At 38.3% G+C, this 18871-nt stretch overlaps 2 protein-coding genes across 2 annotated transcripts; both read right to left on the reverse strand.

Moving 5' to 3' along the window:
• Nucleotides 1–2576: 2576 nt before the first annotated feature.
• On the reverse strand, nucleotides 2577–4363 carry LOC133060933 (olfactory receptor 52B4-like). Its single transcript, XM_061148917.1, has one exon. The coding sequence runs from the start codon at nucleotides 4032–4034 to the stop codon at nucleotides 3084–3086; it is 951 nt and encodes a 316-aa protein (XP_061004900.1). The 5' UTR covers nucleotides 4035–4363; the 3' UTR covers nucleotides 2577–3083.
• Nucleotides 4364–15975: 11612 nt separating this feature from the next.
• On the reverse strand, nucleotides 15976–16920 carry LOC133054490 (olfactory receptor 52B4-like). The gene has a single exon (XM_061139514.1). The coding sequence runs from the start codon at nucleotides 16918–16920 to the stop codon at nucleotides 15976–15978; it is 945 nt and encodes a 314-aa protein (XP_060995497.1).
• Between the last annotated feature and the right edge of the window lie 1951 nt (nucleotides 16921–18871).

Consider the following 18871-nt stretch of genomic DNA (forward strand, 5'->3'; position numbering starts at 1 on the left):
CTGTATAGCACAGAAAACTATACTCAATATTTTGTATTAACTTAATAGGGAAAAGAATTTGAAAAAGAATAGATACATGTACATGTATAACTGAATTACTTTGCCATTCACCTGAAAATAACACAGCACTGTAAATCAACTGTGCTTCAAAAAAAATTTTTTTAGTTCTCTTGAGAGATGAGAGATTTACCAGCACCAATTCTAATTTTGATTAATATTATCCTTTGAAATTCAAATAAGATCTCTTGACTTTTTGATCTCCTTTGTTACCACAACTTCCTTTTGAAGTATTGATAGAAGAAGCAGAAATTATCATAGCAAAGTTTTAAAGATAAACAAGCTAAGACAGGAAGACGTTAAAAATCTATCCAGTGCTTACTCTTTGTCAATATTCAAGATCCTATTTATACTTTAAATTTTCGGTTCTATCACAGACATATGGTAAAAGCATAATCAAGAAATTTAAAGATTATGGTGCCCCTCACTTACTTATGAAAATATTTTAATTAAAACATTTCTTAAGATCAAATCAGCAAATTTCAAGTATATAATACCATGTTTTAAACTATAGTCACCATACTGTCCATAGGATCCCCAAACTGAAAGTTTGTACCCTTCAAGCATTATCTCCATTTCCCCTACCCCTGTGCCTCTTGAAACCACCTTTCTACTCTCTACTTCTGTGAGTTCAGTGTTTTTTGGATTCTCCATGTAAGAGAAATCATACTGTTTTTGTCTTTCTGTTTCTGGCTTATTTCATTTAGCATTGCATGCAGATCCTTTACCATCTGAGCCGCAAGGGAAGCCCTAGTATAAGCTACTCCAGGTTTATTCATGTTATCAAAAGTAGCAAGATTTCCTTATTTTTATGATTGAATAATATTCCATTGTGTGTATGTACCACATTTTTCTCTTTTTTCTCCCAGCTTTATTGAGATATAACATTTTTTAAATTTAAGGTGCACAATGTAATGATTTAATACACATACATATGGCAAAATTTTTACAATAAACTTTGTTAACACATCTATCACCTCACATAGTTGTATTTGTATTAATACATGTTTGTGGTGAGAATTTTTAAGATCTAGTCTCTTAGCAACTTTCAAATATACAAAGAAGTATTATTAACTATAGTCATCATGCTATATGTTACATCCTCATAAAATACTCATCTTAAATACTGAAAGTTTGTACCTTTGACCACTTTTACCCATTTACCCTACCCCCAGACCCTCACCTCAGGCAACTACCAATCTTTTCCCTGTTTCTATGAGTTTCTTTTTAATTCCACTTATAAATGAGATCATACAGTATTTAGCTTATTTCATTTACTTCAATATTCTCAAGGTTCATCCATGTTGTAACAGATGGCAAGATTTCCTTCTTTCTATGGCTGGATAACATAAATGTGTGTGTATGTGTGTGTGTGTAATATTTTATCTATCAATTAATTTTTCAATGGACATTTAGGTTGTTTCTATGCCTTGGCTATTGTAAATAATGCCTCAGTGAACATGGGGATGTATATATCTCTTTGAGATACTGATTTTATTTTCAAATACACAGAAGTACAATTTCTGAATCATATGATAGTTCTACTTTTAATTTTTTAAGAAACATCCATACTGTTTCCATATTGGCTCCACAAATTTACATTCCCATCAACACCACACAATGGTTCCCCTTTCTCCATATCCTTGCCAGCATTTGTCATCTCTTATCATTTTGATAATATCCATTCTAACAGGTTTGAGTTGATACCTCATTGTGGTTTTAACTCACATTTCCCTGGTGATGTTGAGAATCTCTACATGTTCCTATTGACTGTATGTCTTCTTCAAAAAATGTCTCATCAGGTCTTTGCCTATTTTTTAGTCAGGTTATTTCTTTTTGATTTTGTGTGTGTGTGTGTGTTATTTTACTATTGAGTTTTGCTAACTGAGTTTCATTGGTTCCTTATATATTTGGATATCAACCCCTTAGCAGATATATGGTTTGCAAATATTTTCCCCTATTCCATAGTTACCTTTTCCCTTTACTGATTATTCACTTTGCTGTGCAGGAGCTTATGGGGTCTTCCCAGGTGGCTCAGTAGTAAAGAATTTGCCTGTCAATGCAGGAGACACAGGAGACATGGGTTTGATCCCTGGGTCAGGACTGTCCCCTGGAGGAGGAAATGGCAACCCATTCTAGTATTTTTGCCTGAAAAATCCTATTGACAGAGGAACCCAGAGGACTACAGTCCATGGGGTCACAAAGAGTCAGACACAACTGAGCACGCACGCAGGAGCTTTCAGTTTGATGTAGTCCCACTTCTTATTTTGCTTTTGTGTGATATCAAGAAAATCATTGCCAAGACTGATGCCAAGAAGTTTTTCTCCATATTTTCTTCTAAGATTTTTACAGTTTGGGGACTTAGAGTTAAGTCTTTAACTCACTTCAGGTTAACTTTTGTTTATGGTGTAAGGTAAGGACCTAATTTCAATCTTTTGTATAGGAATATCCAATTTTCCTAATACCATTTATTAAGAGGTTGTCCTTTCCTTTTTGAGAATTCTTGACATCCTTGTTAAAGTTTCACTGACCAATATGCAAGGGTTTATTTCTGAGCTCTTTTTTTCTATTCCACTGGTCCCATTTCTAATTCAGAATAAAAGTTTGTTATACCTCAAATGTATATATTATTAAATGAATATGTATTCTGTCTAGATGTTTTAGTAGATAAGTTTATTATAGGAAATAATTCTCATTGTTTAATATGACTTAGTTTGGTTTTGATATTTCTGTATTTCTGGGGCCCTATGCATACACTGAGAAGTCTTTAAGAAAATAAGCTAACTTCCCCAAGGTCAAATGCATCACTTTTGGAAAATCCAGTACTCAAATGTAATTTTGATCCAACAGCTCATGCTCTTTCCTAAGTACTACACTTCTCAAGATAACATTGCATTCAGTCTTTCAAAATCACAACAAATCGTTTTGTTCACAGTCAACACAACCCTAACTTGATAAATCTCTACAAAGTAAGCAAAGGAATTGCAAGATCCTATGTTGATAATCATATCACCTTTCATACAAACTCAGCAGAGTTTCCACGGTGAAGACAAAGTACTAACCACACATTCTCGAATCTGCCTGGTCTTAACACCATAAATTATGGGGTTTAGCATAGGAGGAGCTAACATGCAGACATTTGCCAGCAGAATGTGGATATAAGGAGGAACCTGATGCCCAAATCGCTGGGCGATTATGGTAAAAATGCCAGGCAAGTAGAACATGGAAATGACACCAAGGTGGGAGCCACATGTGCCTAGGGCCTTTTGCCGAGCTCCTCGGGAGGGAAGACGGAAGACTGCATTGAGGATGAAGATGTAGGAAACTAAGATGAGCAAAGCATCTACCACTACAGTAGAGAGAAGGACAGACAAGCCATACCAGACATTGACACGAATATCAGCACAAGCAAATTTGGCAACAGCCATGTGCTCACAGTAGGTATGTGGTAGCACGTTGCTATGGCAGAAAGGCAGTCTTTTCACCAGGAACACATCTGGAAGGATCACAGAGAAACTCCTCAGGACCACAGCCAGACCAACCCTTATGATTACTGCATGACTGAGTACTGTGGTATAGCGCAATGGGTCACAGATGGCTACATAGCGGTCAAATGCCATGGCCAACAGAATTCCTGATTCAGCAATGAAGGTGGCATGGATGAAGAAGATTTGGGTGACACAACCATCAAGGGAAATCTCTCCAGCATGGAACCAGAATATAGCCAGGGCTTTGGGCACGGTGGTAGTGGACAGGATGAGGTCCGCCACACCCAGCATGCAGAGGAAGAAGTACATGGGCTCATGGAGGCTGCGTTCAGTCATGATGATGAAGACAAGGAGGCTATTCCCTAGGACAGCAACAAGGTAGGAAAGAAAAAATGGGAGGGAGATCCATGTGTGCTGGTCTTCCAGGCCAGGGATCCCCAGCAGAATGAAGAGTGAATGGCTGGGACTAGTGTGGTTGGGGGTTGCCATGGCCAGGATGAGTCATCTGGATGTTGGTGTATGGGATTTGGCAGTCATCTCGTTTCTCTTTCCAAACAGGTGACTGGAGCTGGAGTGGGGGCAATGGAAACAGATCACTTTTCTCTGGATGAGAAGTGGAAATGGTCCTGATTAGAAACAAGGAAACATGGGTTAAAAGTCCTTGCCATTCTATTCAACAGCTATGTTATCTTGGTAACATTATTTCCCTGCTCTGGGTCTCTCTTTTATTTGTCACTTTAAAACTAAAGTCAGGGAGACTCTGGATTAGATATTTCTAAGTGAGTTCTCCCAGCTCTAGAATGCCATAGACCTTAGCATCAGGTTGTTATAAACAGTTGAGAGCTGTGAATAACCCTGCATTTTCCACTTTATCAGAATGTGATATACATCTCAAAAGGAAAATGGTAACTGAGTTCATTATCAATTTAACAAACCTTACTGAACACATACCATGGCTCCTGGAGGACCTCCCCGAGAAGAGTCAGACAATTAAACAAAATATCTATACAATACAGATAGCGTAGAGGAAAAGTTAAACACAGGAGCTGTGGAAACATGGAAAGCTTCCTAGAAGTTCAGAAAAGGATTTCTAAAGTTGCCACTCTGAGTTGAACCTTAAAAAATTAAATAAAGAGTTTGCCAGGTAAAGTCATGTGAGGAGGAAGAACATGAACGAAGTCACAAAGATCTGAAAGGACAAGGAGTTTGTAGGGAAATTATAATGATTCAGGGTTACTATAGCCTGGAGGACATGGCATGAAATGATAGGAAATAATGTGAGGCAGTGAAGTAGGGGTCAACTCACTGAGGGTTCTGAGTACTGATGTAAGGAGTTTGGGATTTATGTTGAAGCAGGAAGAGCCACTGAAGGGTTTGCCGTGAGAGGGGGTCATGGTGAAGTTTGTATTTGAGGTCACTCTCTCTCTAGCCCTGCTGTGTAGGAAGGATGTAGAAGGGAGGAGGCAGGTTGGAGAACAGGGACCAGGGACGAGATCAATTGAGAGTATCTCTATTCTAAGGGCTACACGTGCATTTTCTCAATCAACATAGCAGGAAATGACTGTAGTCATTTTCCCATTTTACTGATGGAGAGCATCAGAGTTTTTCATCCCCCGTACGCAAGGTCACCTGGCTAGTAAATGGTGAAGCTAGGATTTGGCTACCCACGAGATGCTTTGAAAATCACACCATGTCCACCTCACTCCACCTGGGTCCCCTTCATCGGGTGATTGCGATTTCCTGGTTCCTGGTTCAAGGAAAAGAATATCTGTTAATTCCCTTAACCGCCCTCATTCTGCCAGCTACAAATTTATATTTGAATTGTCTTCCTCTTTCTCCCACTCAAGGCTCAGCTCTCCTTCTGTGCACTGGACCCCAAGCTTCTCTCCATTAATCTGTCACTCCGGTCATTTCAAACTCTCCCTCTCTGCTGACTCCTTCTCCTTACTGTGTCTCTTCCCCCATTCACCTCGGTTTCAGAAAAGCAGGGCTGGCTGCACTCTCTCTTCATTTATCCCCTTACCACCCTCCCAATCTTTACCCCATGCCATTTTACTTACAACACCTAAAACTTCCTTTTCCTTTTTCAGGGCTTCTCATTGTGGTAAGTCACATATTATAAAGCATACTACTTTAGCCACATCTGGCTGCATGTTTCAGTGGGACTAAGTGCATTCACATTGTTGTTCAACTCTCATCATCATCCATCTCTGAATATTTTATCTTTCTAAACTGAAACTCTGTCCCTATTAAACACTAACTCCCCATTCCCTCCCACACCACTCTTATCCCCAGCCCCTGGCATCTGCCAATGTACTTTCTGACTCTAAGAATTTGATTATCTATGTACCTTGTATAAGTAGAATCAAACAGTATTTGTCTGCACCTATCACTTCATGCAAAATAGATGGGGAAACAGTAGAAACAGTGGCTGACTTTATTTTGGGGGGCTCCAAAATCACTGCAGATGGTGATTGCAGCCATGAAATTAAAAGATGCTTACTCCTTGGAAGGAAAGTTATGACCAACCTAGACAACATATTAAAAAGCAGAGACATTGCTTTGCCAACAAAGGTCCATCTAGTCAAGGCTATGGTTTTTCCAGTAGTCATGTATGGATGTGAGAGTTGGACTGTGAAGAAAGCTGAGCACCAAAGAATTGATGCTTTTGAACTGTGGTGTTGGAGAAGACTCTTGAGAGTCCCTTGGACTGCAAGGAGATCCAACTAATCCATCCTAAAGGAGATCAGTCCTGGGTGTTCATTGGAAGGACTGATGCTGAAGCTGAAACTCCAACACTTTGGCCACCTCTTGCGAAGAGTTGACTCACTGGAAAAGACCCTGATTCTGGGAAGGATTTGGGTCAGGAGGAGAAGGAGACAACAGAGGATGAGATGGCTGGATGGCATCACCTACTCGAAGGACATGAGTTTAAGTAAACTCTGGGAGTTAGTGATGGACAGGGAGGCCTGGCGTGCTGCGATTCATGGGGTCGCAGAGAGTCGGACACAACTGAGCAACTGAACTGAACTGAATGTATATTGGAATGCATTTTTAAGGTTAACTTAATATTCCCTGTTAGCTCAGTTGGTAAATAATCCACCTGCAATACAGGAGACCCCAGTTCAATTCCTGAGTCAGAAAGATCACCTGGAGAAGTGATAGTCTACCCACTCCAGTATTCTTAGGCTTCCTTTGTGACTCAGCTGGCAAAGAATCCGCCTGCAATGCAGGAGACCTGGGTTCAATCCCTGGGTTGGGAAGATCCCCTGGAGAAGGGAAAGGCTACCCACTCCAGTATTCTGTCCTGGAGAATTCCATGGACTATATAGTCCATGGGGTTGCAAAGAGTCAAACACGACCGAGCAATTTGCACTTTAATATATGTCCTAAAAACAGATTGCATCTTCTTTTTTCCCCCCCTCTGCTATACAATAGGGTCTCATTAATTGTCTGTTTTGTGCATAGTGGTGTGTATATGTTAATTCCAATCTAGTACAGAATGAAGTAAGTCAGAAAGAGAAAAACAATATTGTATGTTAATGCATATATGTGGAATCTAGAAAAATGGTACAGATTAACCTATCTGCAAATCAGAAATAGAGACACAGATGTAGAGAACAAACATATGAGGAAAAGATGGGTGGGATAAATTGGGAGATTGGGATTGACATATATACACTACTGTGTATAAATCTTCCTTTTCTAAAATAATCTGTCATATCATGGTTGCCAAATCTAATATTACTTTTCATTTCTTATTACTAGTAATATCCAATTTCTGTCATTAATACTTCTTTGATGATAGCAACCATTACTACTGTTAGATGTATTTATTATTTCTAATTATTGTACAAAACCTATGGAATTGAAAGTATCACTAGTTCATGCAAGAAGAAACTAATCTCAGATAAGCAACAGCCCAAAGTCAAACAACCTGTTAGAGGCTAAGCTGATATTTGAGTCCCAGATTATTGAGTCAAACCTTCCATTAGTTTTAGAAACAGACATTTTTTTTGTTGATTATCTAACCACTTTTCTTTGGTGTCCTCTCCACTCCCTTCTCATTCTCTTATTTCACCAGAATGTCTAAGACATGTAAACAATATAATATAGGAAAAATTATATGAACTTTAGACCTACCTGAGTTCAATTCCAGCTCTGCTTGCTACAAATCCACATACACACAATCTTCCATTCGTATTACCGTATTATCAGACTCATTCATTTATACAGTCACAACACACATTATTTACTCATACAAATTTTGATGATTTACATACTAACACACATTTTCCCTGTTCACACAAAACACCCCTTCACCATAAGTACACACACACACACACACACACACACACACACACACACAGAGTTTTAAATTTTCCTTCGCATATATACCCACCCAAACTCACAGTCATTACCCCTTCAAACTCACTCTCACTTATCTAAGTCATAACTTTGCCAATCTCCATTCAGTATACTGGCTCTCCTCTCGTTAAATCAGTTTCCTCAAGGAGGTGGATATTCAGGTGGATATTCAAAGTTTATTCAGCTCTTGCCCCTGCTTCCAGCCTTACAGTCCTCTAATCTATGCCAAAAGGAAGAACTGTCTCTGGGAATGCGATTCACAAGATAACCTCCTGCTTCACCAGTTCCCTCTGGAATTGCCCAAACATGAATCAGAGATGTAAAATATCAACACTGGTTGGCAATCTATATCAGCAATCATCAAACTGCAGCTGGTGGGCCAAATCCTGCCCACCACCTTCTTTTATAAATAAAATGTTATTGAAACACAGCCATGCCCAGTTATTTACATACTGTCTATGACAGCTTTCATGGGACAGATTGAGTAGTTGCAACAGAGACCATGTTCAAAACTTAAAATATTTGCTGTTACTCTATAAAAACTTTCTGGTGATCCCTGTTTTAAAATAATCTTATATGATTTATTATTTATGAAGGAAAGGCAATTTTCCCAAGGTCACAGAGGAACTGAGCTAAGATTTCTTGCCTCTCATTCCACTATTTCCACCATACCACAAAGCTTCTGCAGACACATTTTGGTCTGCCCTCTGACTCTGCTCTCAAGGGACAGAGAATTCCAAACAGAGCCTCTATTGGGTGACCAAATGGTGAAGGCAATCCATTATTGTTTCCCATGTCTCTCATTAATAAACTCAGCATTTCCCACCTCCTTTATCCCCACCATTCCTGCCCATAGGCAGAAGGACCCAAAGAGGCACCAGGCTACACTGGTCAGTACCAACCTACATCTCTCCTCACCCCAAATTGTCATCATAGCCATTTGGAACCACAGACTGGAGTCATGCCCCTGCCTAGATGGGTATTCCCATAACCAGCAGACTGTTCAGTGGCCAGGAGATCAAGGTGGAGGAGAAACTGCAGGGCAAGTTATTTGTTCTCTGAGCATCTTTGGGGACCATGGTCTTACTCATGTTGTCTTTCTTTCCCCCAGGATCTCCTCTATTGCTGGTCTCCTCAGTGACATAACCAGAAAGTCTTTAACCCTTCTTGTCTGAGTGCTGGAAGCCTCATGTGGAAAGTGTGCCCGATAGGTTATATGAACTTAGGAGAGAAAGGAGTTGCGAGAGAAGATTTGGAGTGAGTGTCTGACTCTTTGCAACCTCATAGACTGTAACCCGCCAGGCTCCTCTTTCCATGAGATTTCCCAAGCAAGAATACTGGAGTGGGTTGCCATTTCCTTCTCCAATCCCGACCCAGGGATTGAGTCTTCTGTGTCTCCTGCTTGGCAGGCGGATTCTTTACCACTGAGTCACCTGGGAAGCCCTAATGAACCAATACTGATACATTATTATTGATGAAAGTCTGTAGCTTATATCAGGGTACACTCTTTGTGTTGTATAATTTAGGGGTTTTAAAAAATGTATAGTGACATGTGTACACCATTATAGTGCCTTTCAGAATATTTTCAAAAACTTAAAAATACTTGCAAGCCTCCTATTTATCCCTCTTCTGTTCCCTCAGAATCCCTGAAACCCAAAGATTTTTTTTTTTACTGTCTCTGTAGTTTTGCCTTTTTCCAGAATTTCATAAGATTTGTATCATACAGTAGGTACTTTTACAGATCACCTTATTTTGCTTAGCATAGTGCTTTTAAATTTCCCCCACATCTTTCTGTGGCTTCATATCTCACTTCTTTCTATTGTTGAATAATATTCCATTGTTTGGATGTACCAGAGTTTGTTTATCTATTCACCTGTTCAAAGATATTTTGGTTGCTTCCAAAATTTGGCAATTACACATAAAGTTTCTGTAAATATCTGTGTGTAGGCTTTTCTGTATACATAAGTCGTCAACTCGTTGGGTAAATACTAAGAAGTGTGCTTGCTGGATCATGTGGTAAGAGTATGTTTAGCTTTATAAGAAATTGAAGAACTGCAGAAGCCATTTCCAAAGTGGCTTTACCATTTTCATTTCTGCCAGCAATGAGTAAAAGTCCTATTGATCCATACTCTAAACAGCATTTACTATTGTCAGTGTATTAGGTTTTAACCGTTCTAATAGGTATGTAGTGGTATTTCATCGTTGTTTTAATTTGCATTTCCTTAATGAAATATGCTGATATTGGGTATTTTTCATATATTCATGTGACATCTCAATGGATTCTCCTCACCAGGACAGCTACTGGTTAATTTCTCAGCGTTTTTTTTTCCCCCCCAGACAATACAATTACTGCAATTTTTTGCACAAATAATGCTTTGCATGTTCATGGCTCTGAATGCTCAACCTAACATTTCTTATTGGTGTCCAGAAAACAAACAGAGGAATTATTTCTTGGTAGGAGAGACAGTTCCTCCAGCAAGATGGAAGAAAAGGATGGTGGGAACAGATATGTGCATGTATGTGCTGGATATAGATGTGTTTTAAATTTTAGTATCTTGAATTTCTGTGAGTTTCTTACTGATTAGTTCTGATTTAGCAGGCAAGATTTTCTGTCAAAGGTAAATACGTAGGTTCTTGTATCAAGGAAATGGTTATGAGTGCATAACTACAGTGGAATTAAGGGAAAGGCAACTGAGTTTAGGAGGAAATAGAATCAAGAGCACAGGATGAAGAATTAAGTTTTCCACGTGGACACCAAAGTCCCTATGGTACTAGTATAATGACTTGCATGCATTTTTGGGTGAATTGAGAGGAACTTAAGACAGCACTGAAGAGTAGAAGGAAGATAGCATGAGTCTCAAAGCAGCATTGGTCTTTAAGAACATGAATGAGCATTATTTTGGAAAAAAAAAAAAAACCCTGGGAAATATTTGGAAATAAAAATGGCCCCCAAATGGGCTTATAACTTTAAAATATGAAGAACTTCTACAAGTTCCAAATATATGGCACCAAAGTATTAATGAACAAAAGCACTTAACTGGAGGATTTTGTTTTTGGTCTCTGTATGATAAATTCTACAAAGGCACTGTCCTGTTCACTCTTGTATTGCATAGTGCCTGGCACAGAGCATGTTACCAATGAAAAAATTTAACTTTGTAAAAAAAATAGAACAGCAAATAATTATTAAAGTATGGAAGTTTTGCATCAACAAAAACTACATGGAAATAGAAACATAGCTATAACAACTTCTTTCTTTTGAACATTGTATATTTAAATAAAATAATCCAGAACACATATAGAAGTTTATATATAACTATACTCATCAAAGAATATTTTCTTATTGAAGTACATTGTGTTAGTTCCAGGTGTACATCAAAGTGATTTACACTTCATTAGGATTTTCAGGTTATTTTCCATTATAAGTTATTACAAGATGCTGAATATCATTGGGTCTTCACTGCTGGCTCAGATGGTAAAGACTCTGCCTTCAATGTATGCGACCTGGACTCAATCCCTGGGTCAGGAAGATCCCCTGGAGAAGAGAATGGCAACCCACTGCAGTATTCTTGCCTGGGAAATCCCATGAACAGAGGAGCCTGGCAAGCTACAGCCCAAAGGGTCAAGAGTCAGACATGACTTATGTCTGACTAAAACACATTGGTTCATTAAGTGTAACAAATGTACCAGGAAAACTCTCTTATCGAGGGAGGAGGAAAGGGGTAGGAGGTATATAGGAACTCACTGTTCTTGCCACTCAATTTTTCTGTAAACCTAAACTTGCTGTTAAAAAATCTATTAATTTTTAGTAATCTTTGAAATTGAAATAGTGTATTGTTTAAACAGTTTATTAGATAGATCTAAAGAGATCTGACAAAGCTAGACAGTGTATTGAAGAGCAGAGACATTACTTTGATGACCAGGGTCCACACAGTCAAAGCAATAGTTTTCCCAGTAGTTATGTATGGATGTGAGAGTGGGACTGGGAAGAAGGCTGAGTGCCAAGAATTGATGCTTTTGAACTGTGGTGTTGGAGAAAACTCTTGAGAGTCCCTTGGACTGCAAGGAAATCAAGCCAGTCAATCCTAAAGGAAATCAATCCTGAATATTCATTGGAAGGACTGATGCTGAAGCTGAAGCTCCAATACTTTGACCACCTGATGCAAAGAGCCGACTCATTGGAAAAGACCCTGATGCTGGGAAAGATTGAAGGCAGGAGAAGAAGAAGACAGCAGAGGGTGAGATGGTTAGATAGCATCACTGGCTCAATGGACATGAATCTGAGCAAACGCTGGGAAACAGTGTAGGACAGGGAAGCCTGGTGTGCGGCAGTCCATGGGGTCACAAAAAGTAGGACATGACTTAGTGACTGAACAACAACAGAACAACAACAAAGGGATTATCAGAAATTTAAAGATAGATTAGAAAAAGGCGTCCTGCACAGTGGGGAAGGAAAGGCTAGGAGAAATTGTGCAAGTAGCATTAACAGAAAAACACTATCACGTGTAAAATAGATAACCAGCAGGAAGCTGCTACATAACACATGAAGTTTAGCTTGGTGCTCTGTAACGATCTAGAGGGGTTAAATGAGGGGGAGGAGAGGCCCAAGAGGGAGGGGGAATATATATATAAATAAGACTGTATGTTATGTATGGCAGAGACCACCACAACTCTGTAAAACAATTATCTTCCGAAAAATAAAGAAAAAAAAAAAAGGATAAATGTGACACAAAGAAACAGAGTTACAAAATAATAATGAAGGGTTAAATTTCTTGTAGAAAAGAAATAGGATATGGAGCTTTTTAAAAAATATCTTATTTCATAAGAAATGTAACTGGACTACAGTCATCTATTAAAATTCAAAACTTATCAGATATAATGGAAAAAATAAAATTTTATGTGGTTTAAAAGTCATCGGCTTTAAAACCTTACAGGCACACAATGCTTGGGAGAAAGGATATAAAATTGTTTACGAAGAAAACCAATAGAAAACTTACTCAGTTATATTCATGTTCAACTAAATAGTATACTTACAATTTCAAAACTGCTTAGAAGATCAGTTGTTCCAGAGCAAAACTTACAAGAATTACAAGAAACTGGCAAGTAATAATTACTATGAGAAAAATAACTTTTCCCAATAATTGTTGAATATTTTAAATTTGTATATATATAGAAGGTTTGAACAATACTTGTCAACCATATTGTTCATTCCTTAACTCATATGACATGTTAGAAAGTTTCCAACAGTTTTATTGCATAACAAACATATAATGTTACAGAAAAAAATTTAACTATACCTGTACAGAAAGATATAATCATATAAAAACTGAAAAACATACTAAAATTTAGTAATTATGTCTCAGTTTTCTGTTTATTGGTCATTGAATTTTGTTTTCTTTAGTTTGTTTAGTTTTGTTTATTTATTTACATAGATTCTTGTAAATTAAATATAAAAGTGTATACCATAAAAAATAGAAGACAAATCTAAGAATAATAGTCAAATCTTAGATTGAAGAAAATAGTCCAAGATTAAAACAATGAAACCCATAAAAGAAAATGATGGATTTGAAAATATTTCATTTCTTTAAATAAAACAAAAATAACCAAAGAATGAAAATTAAAGAAATTAAAATTTAAAGGACCTGAGAAAATACTTTCAATAAATATTAATACCCTGGGGAAGTTATATATCCTCTCTGAGCTTCAAACTACAAGTCTGTAAAATGGAAAGACTAGAAACAATAACAACTCTGAACTGACATGACGATTAAATAAGGTGTAAAATAAGTTTTGCGCAAATTCAATAAATAGTTGTTACTATTAATCCACAAAGAAATACAATATGCAATAATCACAATATAAATTCTTCAATGTGTCTATTAATAAATTCAGAGTAAAAGAAAATGAAAAAATGATTTTACCATATCACGCAGCAAATTTCTAGAAATAGAACTATTTACTAAATGCTAGTATTGTGTTTGTTGCTCAGCCATGACCGACTCTGCAGGCCTGTGGACTATAGCCCACCAGGTTCCTCTGTCCATGGAGTTTTTCAGACAAGAATACTGGAGTGAGTTTCCATTCCCTTCTCCAGTAGATCTTCCCAACCCAGGAATCATACCCAGGTCTCCTGCATTACAAGCAGATTCTTTAACATCTGAGCAACTAGGGAAGCTAGTAGCTCAATTCAGTTCAGTTGCTCAGTCGTGTCGGACTCTTTGCCACCCCATGAACCGCAGCACACCAGGCCTCCCTGTCCATCACCAACTCCTGGAGTTTACCCAAACTCGTGTTCATTGAGTCAGTGATGCCATCCAACCATCTCATCCTCTGCCATCCCCTTCTCCTCCTGCCTTCAATCTTTCCCAATATCAGGGTCTTTTCAAATGAGTCAGCTCTTCGTATCAGGTGGCCAAAATATTGGAGTTTCAGCTTTGACATCAGTCCTTCCAGTGAACACCCAGGACTGATTTCCTTTAGGATGGACTGGTTGGATCTTCTTGCTGTCCAAGGGAGTCTGAAGAGTCTTCTCCAACACCACAGTTCAAAAACATCAATTCTTCGGCGCTCAGCTTTCTTTATAGTCCAACTCTCACATCCATACATGACTACTGGAAAAACCATAGCCTTGACTAGACAGGCCTTTGTTGACAAAGTAATGTCTCTGCTTTTTAATATGCTGTCTAGGTTGGTCATAACTTTCCTTCCAAGGAGTAAGTGTCTTTTAATTTCATGGCTGCAATCACCATCTGCAGTGAAGGGTGGAATAAATTTTGGCATGTATTTCACAAGAGTGAAAATCAATAGTAACTTCTCTAGAAGCAATTTTCCAATGTTCCAGGTGAGTCTAAAATCTTGATATCCCTCCTTAAGGCTAAAATCATTGTAAAGCTTGGAACTTCCCTGGTGGTCCTGTGGCTAAGACTCCACACCCCTAATGCAGGGGGCCTGAGTTCGCTGTCTGGTCAGGGAACTAGATGCCACATGTCACAACTAAGATATGAATATGTATGTAGTTATATTTGTTACAAGTATGTGTGTGTGTGTATATATATATATATATATATATATATATATATATGTGTATATGTATATATGTATATGTATATACATAAAACCTGGATGATTATACACCAAAATGAACAGCAAATTTCTCTGGGTAGTAAAATCATGTACAAGTTTAATCTTCATCTTACTAATTTTCTATAGAATATTTATATAAAATGAAAATGTTTTCAAAAGAAGTATAAACAATATGATCTCATGTTGTAGAGAAAGTAGTACTTCACCTTGAGATGAAGTGGTTGTAATGACCTCATTGGGTAGGTGACACCAAGCTGAGCCTTGAAAGATAAATGGTGAGAATTCATTAAAAGGTCAAGAAAAGTAGAGGACATTCCAGTCAAATGGATTATTTAGGGAAAATGTACCAAGACACCTGAAAACATGACTGAACATGGAGACGTTAAAGATATGCAGTTCCTTGAGACTGAATCATAGGCTGTATGAAAGTGATGTGGAAATGGTTGCTGATAAGGAAGCCTGCATTTATTCTGTACCATTTTGAAGGGAATGATCTTTGAGAAACAATCCCCAAAAGTCAAAAGTTAGAAGTATAGCACCTCTTCACTCCCATCACACTTTGAGTAAGCATATGAAGCAATGAAGGTTTTACATGAGTGTCCAGAGATGTGTGAGATGTCTTGGGACTTAACATAGCTCAAGACAGAAAGCCTACTTTTTTTTTTAATCTAATTGGGACTTAATATTACATTTGACTATTCCCAAAGTTGAACTGAATATTACTGAGTTAGACATGACTGCCAGAGAACAACCTGTCCACTCCAAATAATAAGTTGTAAGTATCTCAGTCAACCCACAGGCACGGCTTTCAGACTGATTAGAGAGGCAAGGCTCACAGGCTCAAGTAAGTTGCTCCAGAGCCCGTAACTCCATGAGTCATTTTTCCTACTGACTTAGTACTAGTTCTCTTGTTCGCTGCTGCCAAAGTACATTTCATGGAGGACCACAATTTCTGAGAAACCAGTCTCTGTCATCCCCAAAGTCATTTCTGCTTATTAAACAACATGTGAATGACTTGGTCTCGTATCTGTTTCGTCTTGACTCCATAAATGATGGGATTAAGCATAGGTGGAGCAAGCATGCTGACATTGGCCAGTAGGATGTGGATGTGTAGTGGGATGTCACGTCCAAAGCGCTGAGTGAGGACTGAGAAGATCCCAGGCCCATAAAAAAGGATAATGACACAGACGTGGGAGCCACATGTGTTGAGAGCTTTGTGACCAGCCTCTTGGGAAGGAATGTGGAAGACAGCATGGAGAATCAGAACATAGGAAACAAAAATGAGGGCAATATCTAGGATCACTGTTGACATCAAGACAAAAAATCCATACCAGATGTTTACTTGGATGTCATCACAGGCATACTTGGCCAAGCCAATGTGTTCACAGAATGTATGTGGGAGAATGTTATTTCTGCAAAAGTGCAGCCTCTTCAGAAGAAATACTATGGGGAAAATTGTACAATGTGCTCTCAAGAAAACAGCCACACCAATTTTCCCTATCAGAGAGTGGGTGAGTATTGTGGTGTATCTCAGTGGGTAACATACTGCAATGTAGCGGTCAAATGCCATAATTAGCAAGATGCCTGACTCAGAAATGAAGGAGGAATGCTGGAAGTAGAGTTGGGCAATGCAGCCATTAAGAGATATTTCCCTCCTGTTACACCAGAAAATGGCCAATGCCTTGGGTTCTGTGGTTGAGGCAAAAACAATGTCAACTGCAGCCAGCATACAGAGGAAAAGATACATAGGTTCATGAAGGCTGCTCTTGATGAGGATGATGAAGATGAGCAGACCATTTCCAAAGAGGGCAACGACATAGGAGATGAAGAAGGGGATGGAAATCCACAGGTGTAGGTCTTCTTGGCCTGGAATGCCCAGCAGATAGAAGACTATATGATTAACACCACTGTCGTTGAAGCCATCCATTCCTAAGACAGGCTAATGTGGACTTATCCTGAATTTCTCCTAATAGAGACAAAGAGAAATACAAGTTATATATGTTTTTCTAGGTTTTCTGCTTAACTGTATCAAATTAAATGTCTGCATTTACCTCTATTTCCTCTTAATATCCTGCCAAAATACCAGTAAAATAACAAAAATATCATAAACCAAAAAAGCAGAAGAGAACACAATAGCAGAGGAGTGGTAATGTTTTGAAAGCAGGTGGACAACTATTGACCAAACAAATGGGAAAAAATGAATAACTTCTGGATGAAAACAAGAATCTAGGCAATTTTCACTGAAGAATGCAGATAGTTTCCAGAATTAGAGATATCAGATACTTCTCTAAATAAGGATAAAAATAGGTTTTAAAACATTATTGGTTGAAAATCTGTTTTAAGAGCAGTTAGAGTCCTAGATCCTCTTTCTCAACCTGTTCACCCAGGTCCCACTTTCCTTATCCAGCAGAATACTGGAAGTTTTTTCCCATGTGAAGTTAAGCCTGGAGATGATAGGCATAACTTGTGCAAGAATGCTATGCTAAAAAGCAGTGATTCCATAACCCTATATTACAGATCTTACAATCCCACTTGAATTTAAGAATGAGGCACTAAAAAAAGTGAAGCACTGTATAGAAAATAAATCATGAGAAAAAATTGCCGGGAGAGGCTCGTGAGGTTGTGCCTGCTGACAGTGACTGCCAGCAGGTCAGTCTGTGGCCACACAAGCACTTTGAGTACCCATTCTCTCCTGAGGAAAGGCATCCATCCTCCTGAAGGAGATGGAAGAAGTAAAAATAGATATGATGGTGCACTGAGGTTTGGTGGCCAGCTGTTCATACAATGCTGATGAAAACCTAGTGGGAAAAAGAGATGAAGCAAAATAAGAGCCAGAAGAGGACCAGATTTTAGATGGTTATGCTCATTGGGTACTTTCAGAGGGGCAAAGAGGCTTTCTTTACTGGGAAGCATAAAATAGAGGCTAAGGGGCACAAGAATTGAGTCTATAAGTGAAGTTGTATGAATAGAGTTGTTGATTGTCTAGCTGGGATCATTCGATGATTATTTCTCAAATGCCTCATGAAGACTTCAGTTGCCTTCATCTCTCTGGAAAATTCACCTCCACCTCCCTGTCTCATGCTGCAGAGAGAACTAACTTTATTCAGATTACTTATCATCTGCCTAATATGTTGGAATATGCTTATTGATACATCTCTCTATAAACCACTCCTTTCACTACATTTTCACCAGGAGTCTAATCATCAGAAGACCTCTCTCAGATAGAAGCATATCTGATTACCTGTCAATGTACCACCAATTAATTGGGAGCTTTCTGAGACCTGAGTATTACTTCTTTTCTTTGTGCATCTCCAGAAACAAGCATACTGAGGTACAATATAAATTCTCAAAATGTTTCATGAAGCAACAAAATGCAAACATTGGATAGGTGCAATGAGGATTAGGGCAAGGAAATTGTGAATAAGATCCTTTAAATGCTTTAGATATTTACAGCAGTACAGACCAGTGCAAATACAGAGCCTTATCTGGAGGGACTCAAGGATTTTTGGCACCCTGAGAGCTAAAGAGAGTCCCAGTGCCCAGCACATCTTCACTACAGGCAACACTTCTCACTCTACTTGGACAGCCCTTATTTCTGAGTCTGGAACAGTGGTGTGCTGGTAAACCAGCTCACTACATGTGTGTGTGTGTGTATATATATATATATATACACTTACATATATATAAAATGTATATATAAGTATATACATATATACTATGTATAAATAGTACATATATAGTATGCATATATGAAATATGCATATATGTATATAAAAGTATCTATATATATATAGTAAAATTAAACCCTGATTTAATGTATTTGCCAATTTCCATGGTGTATATTCATCTACCATGGTCAATTTCATTTACCAATAAAA

Source organism: Dama dama, chromosome 1 (assembly GCF_033118175.1).
Source record: "Dama dama isolate Ldn47 chromosome 1, ASM3311817v1, whole genome shotgun sequence".
Lineage (NCBI taxonomy): Eukaryota > Metazoa > Chordata > Mammalia > Artiodactyla > Cervidae > Dama > Dama dama.

What these genes read in the sequence shown, in the direction of transcription:
- LOC133054490 (XM_061139514.1), bottom strand. Translation starts at nt 16,920, where the DNA reads ATGGATGGCTTCAACGACAGTGGTGTTAATCATATAGTCTTCTATCTG.
- LOC133060933 (XM_061148917.1), bottom strand. Translation starts at nt 4,034, where the DNA reads ATGGCAACCCCCAACCACACTAGTCCCAGCCATTCACTCTTCATTCTG.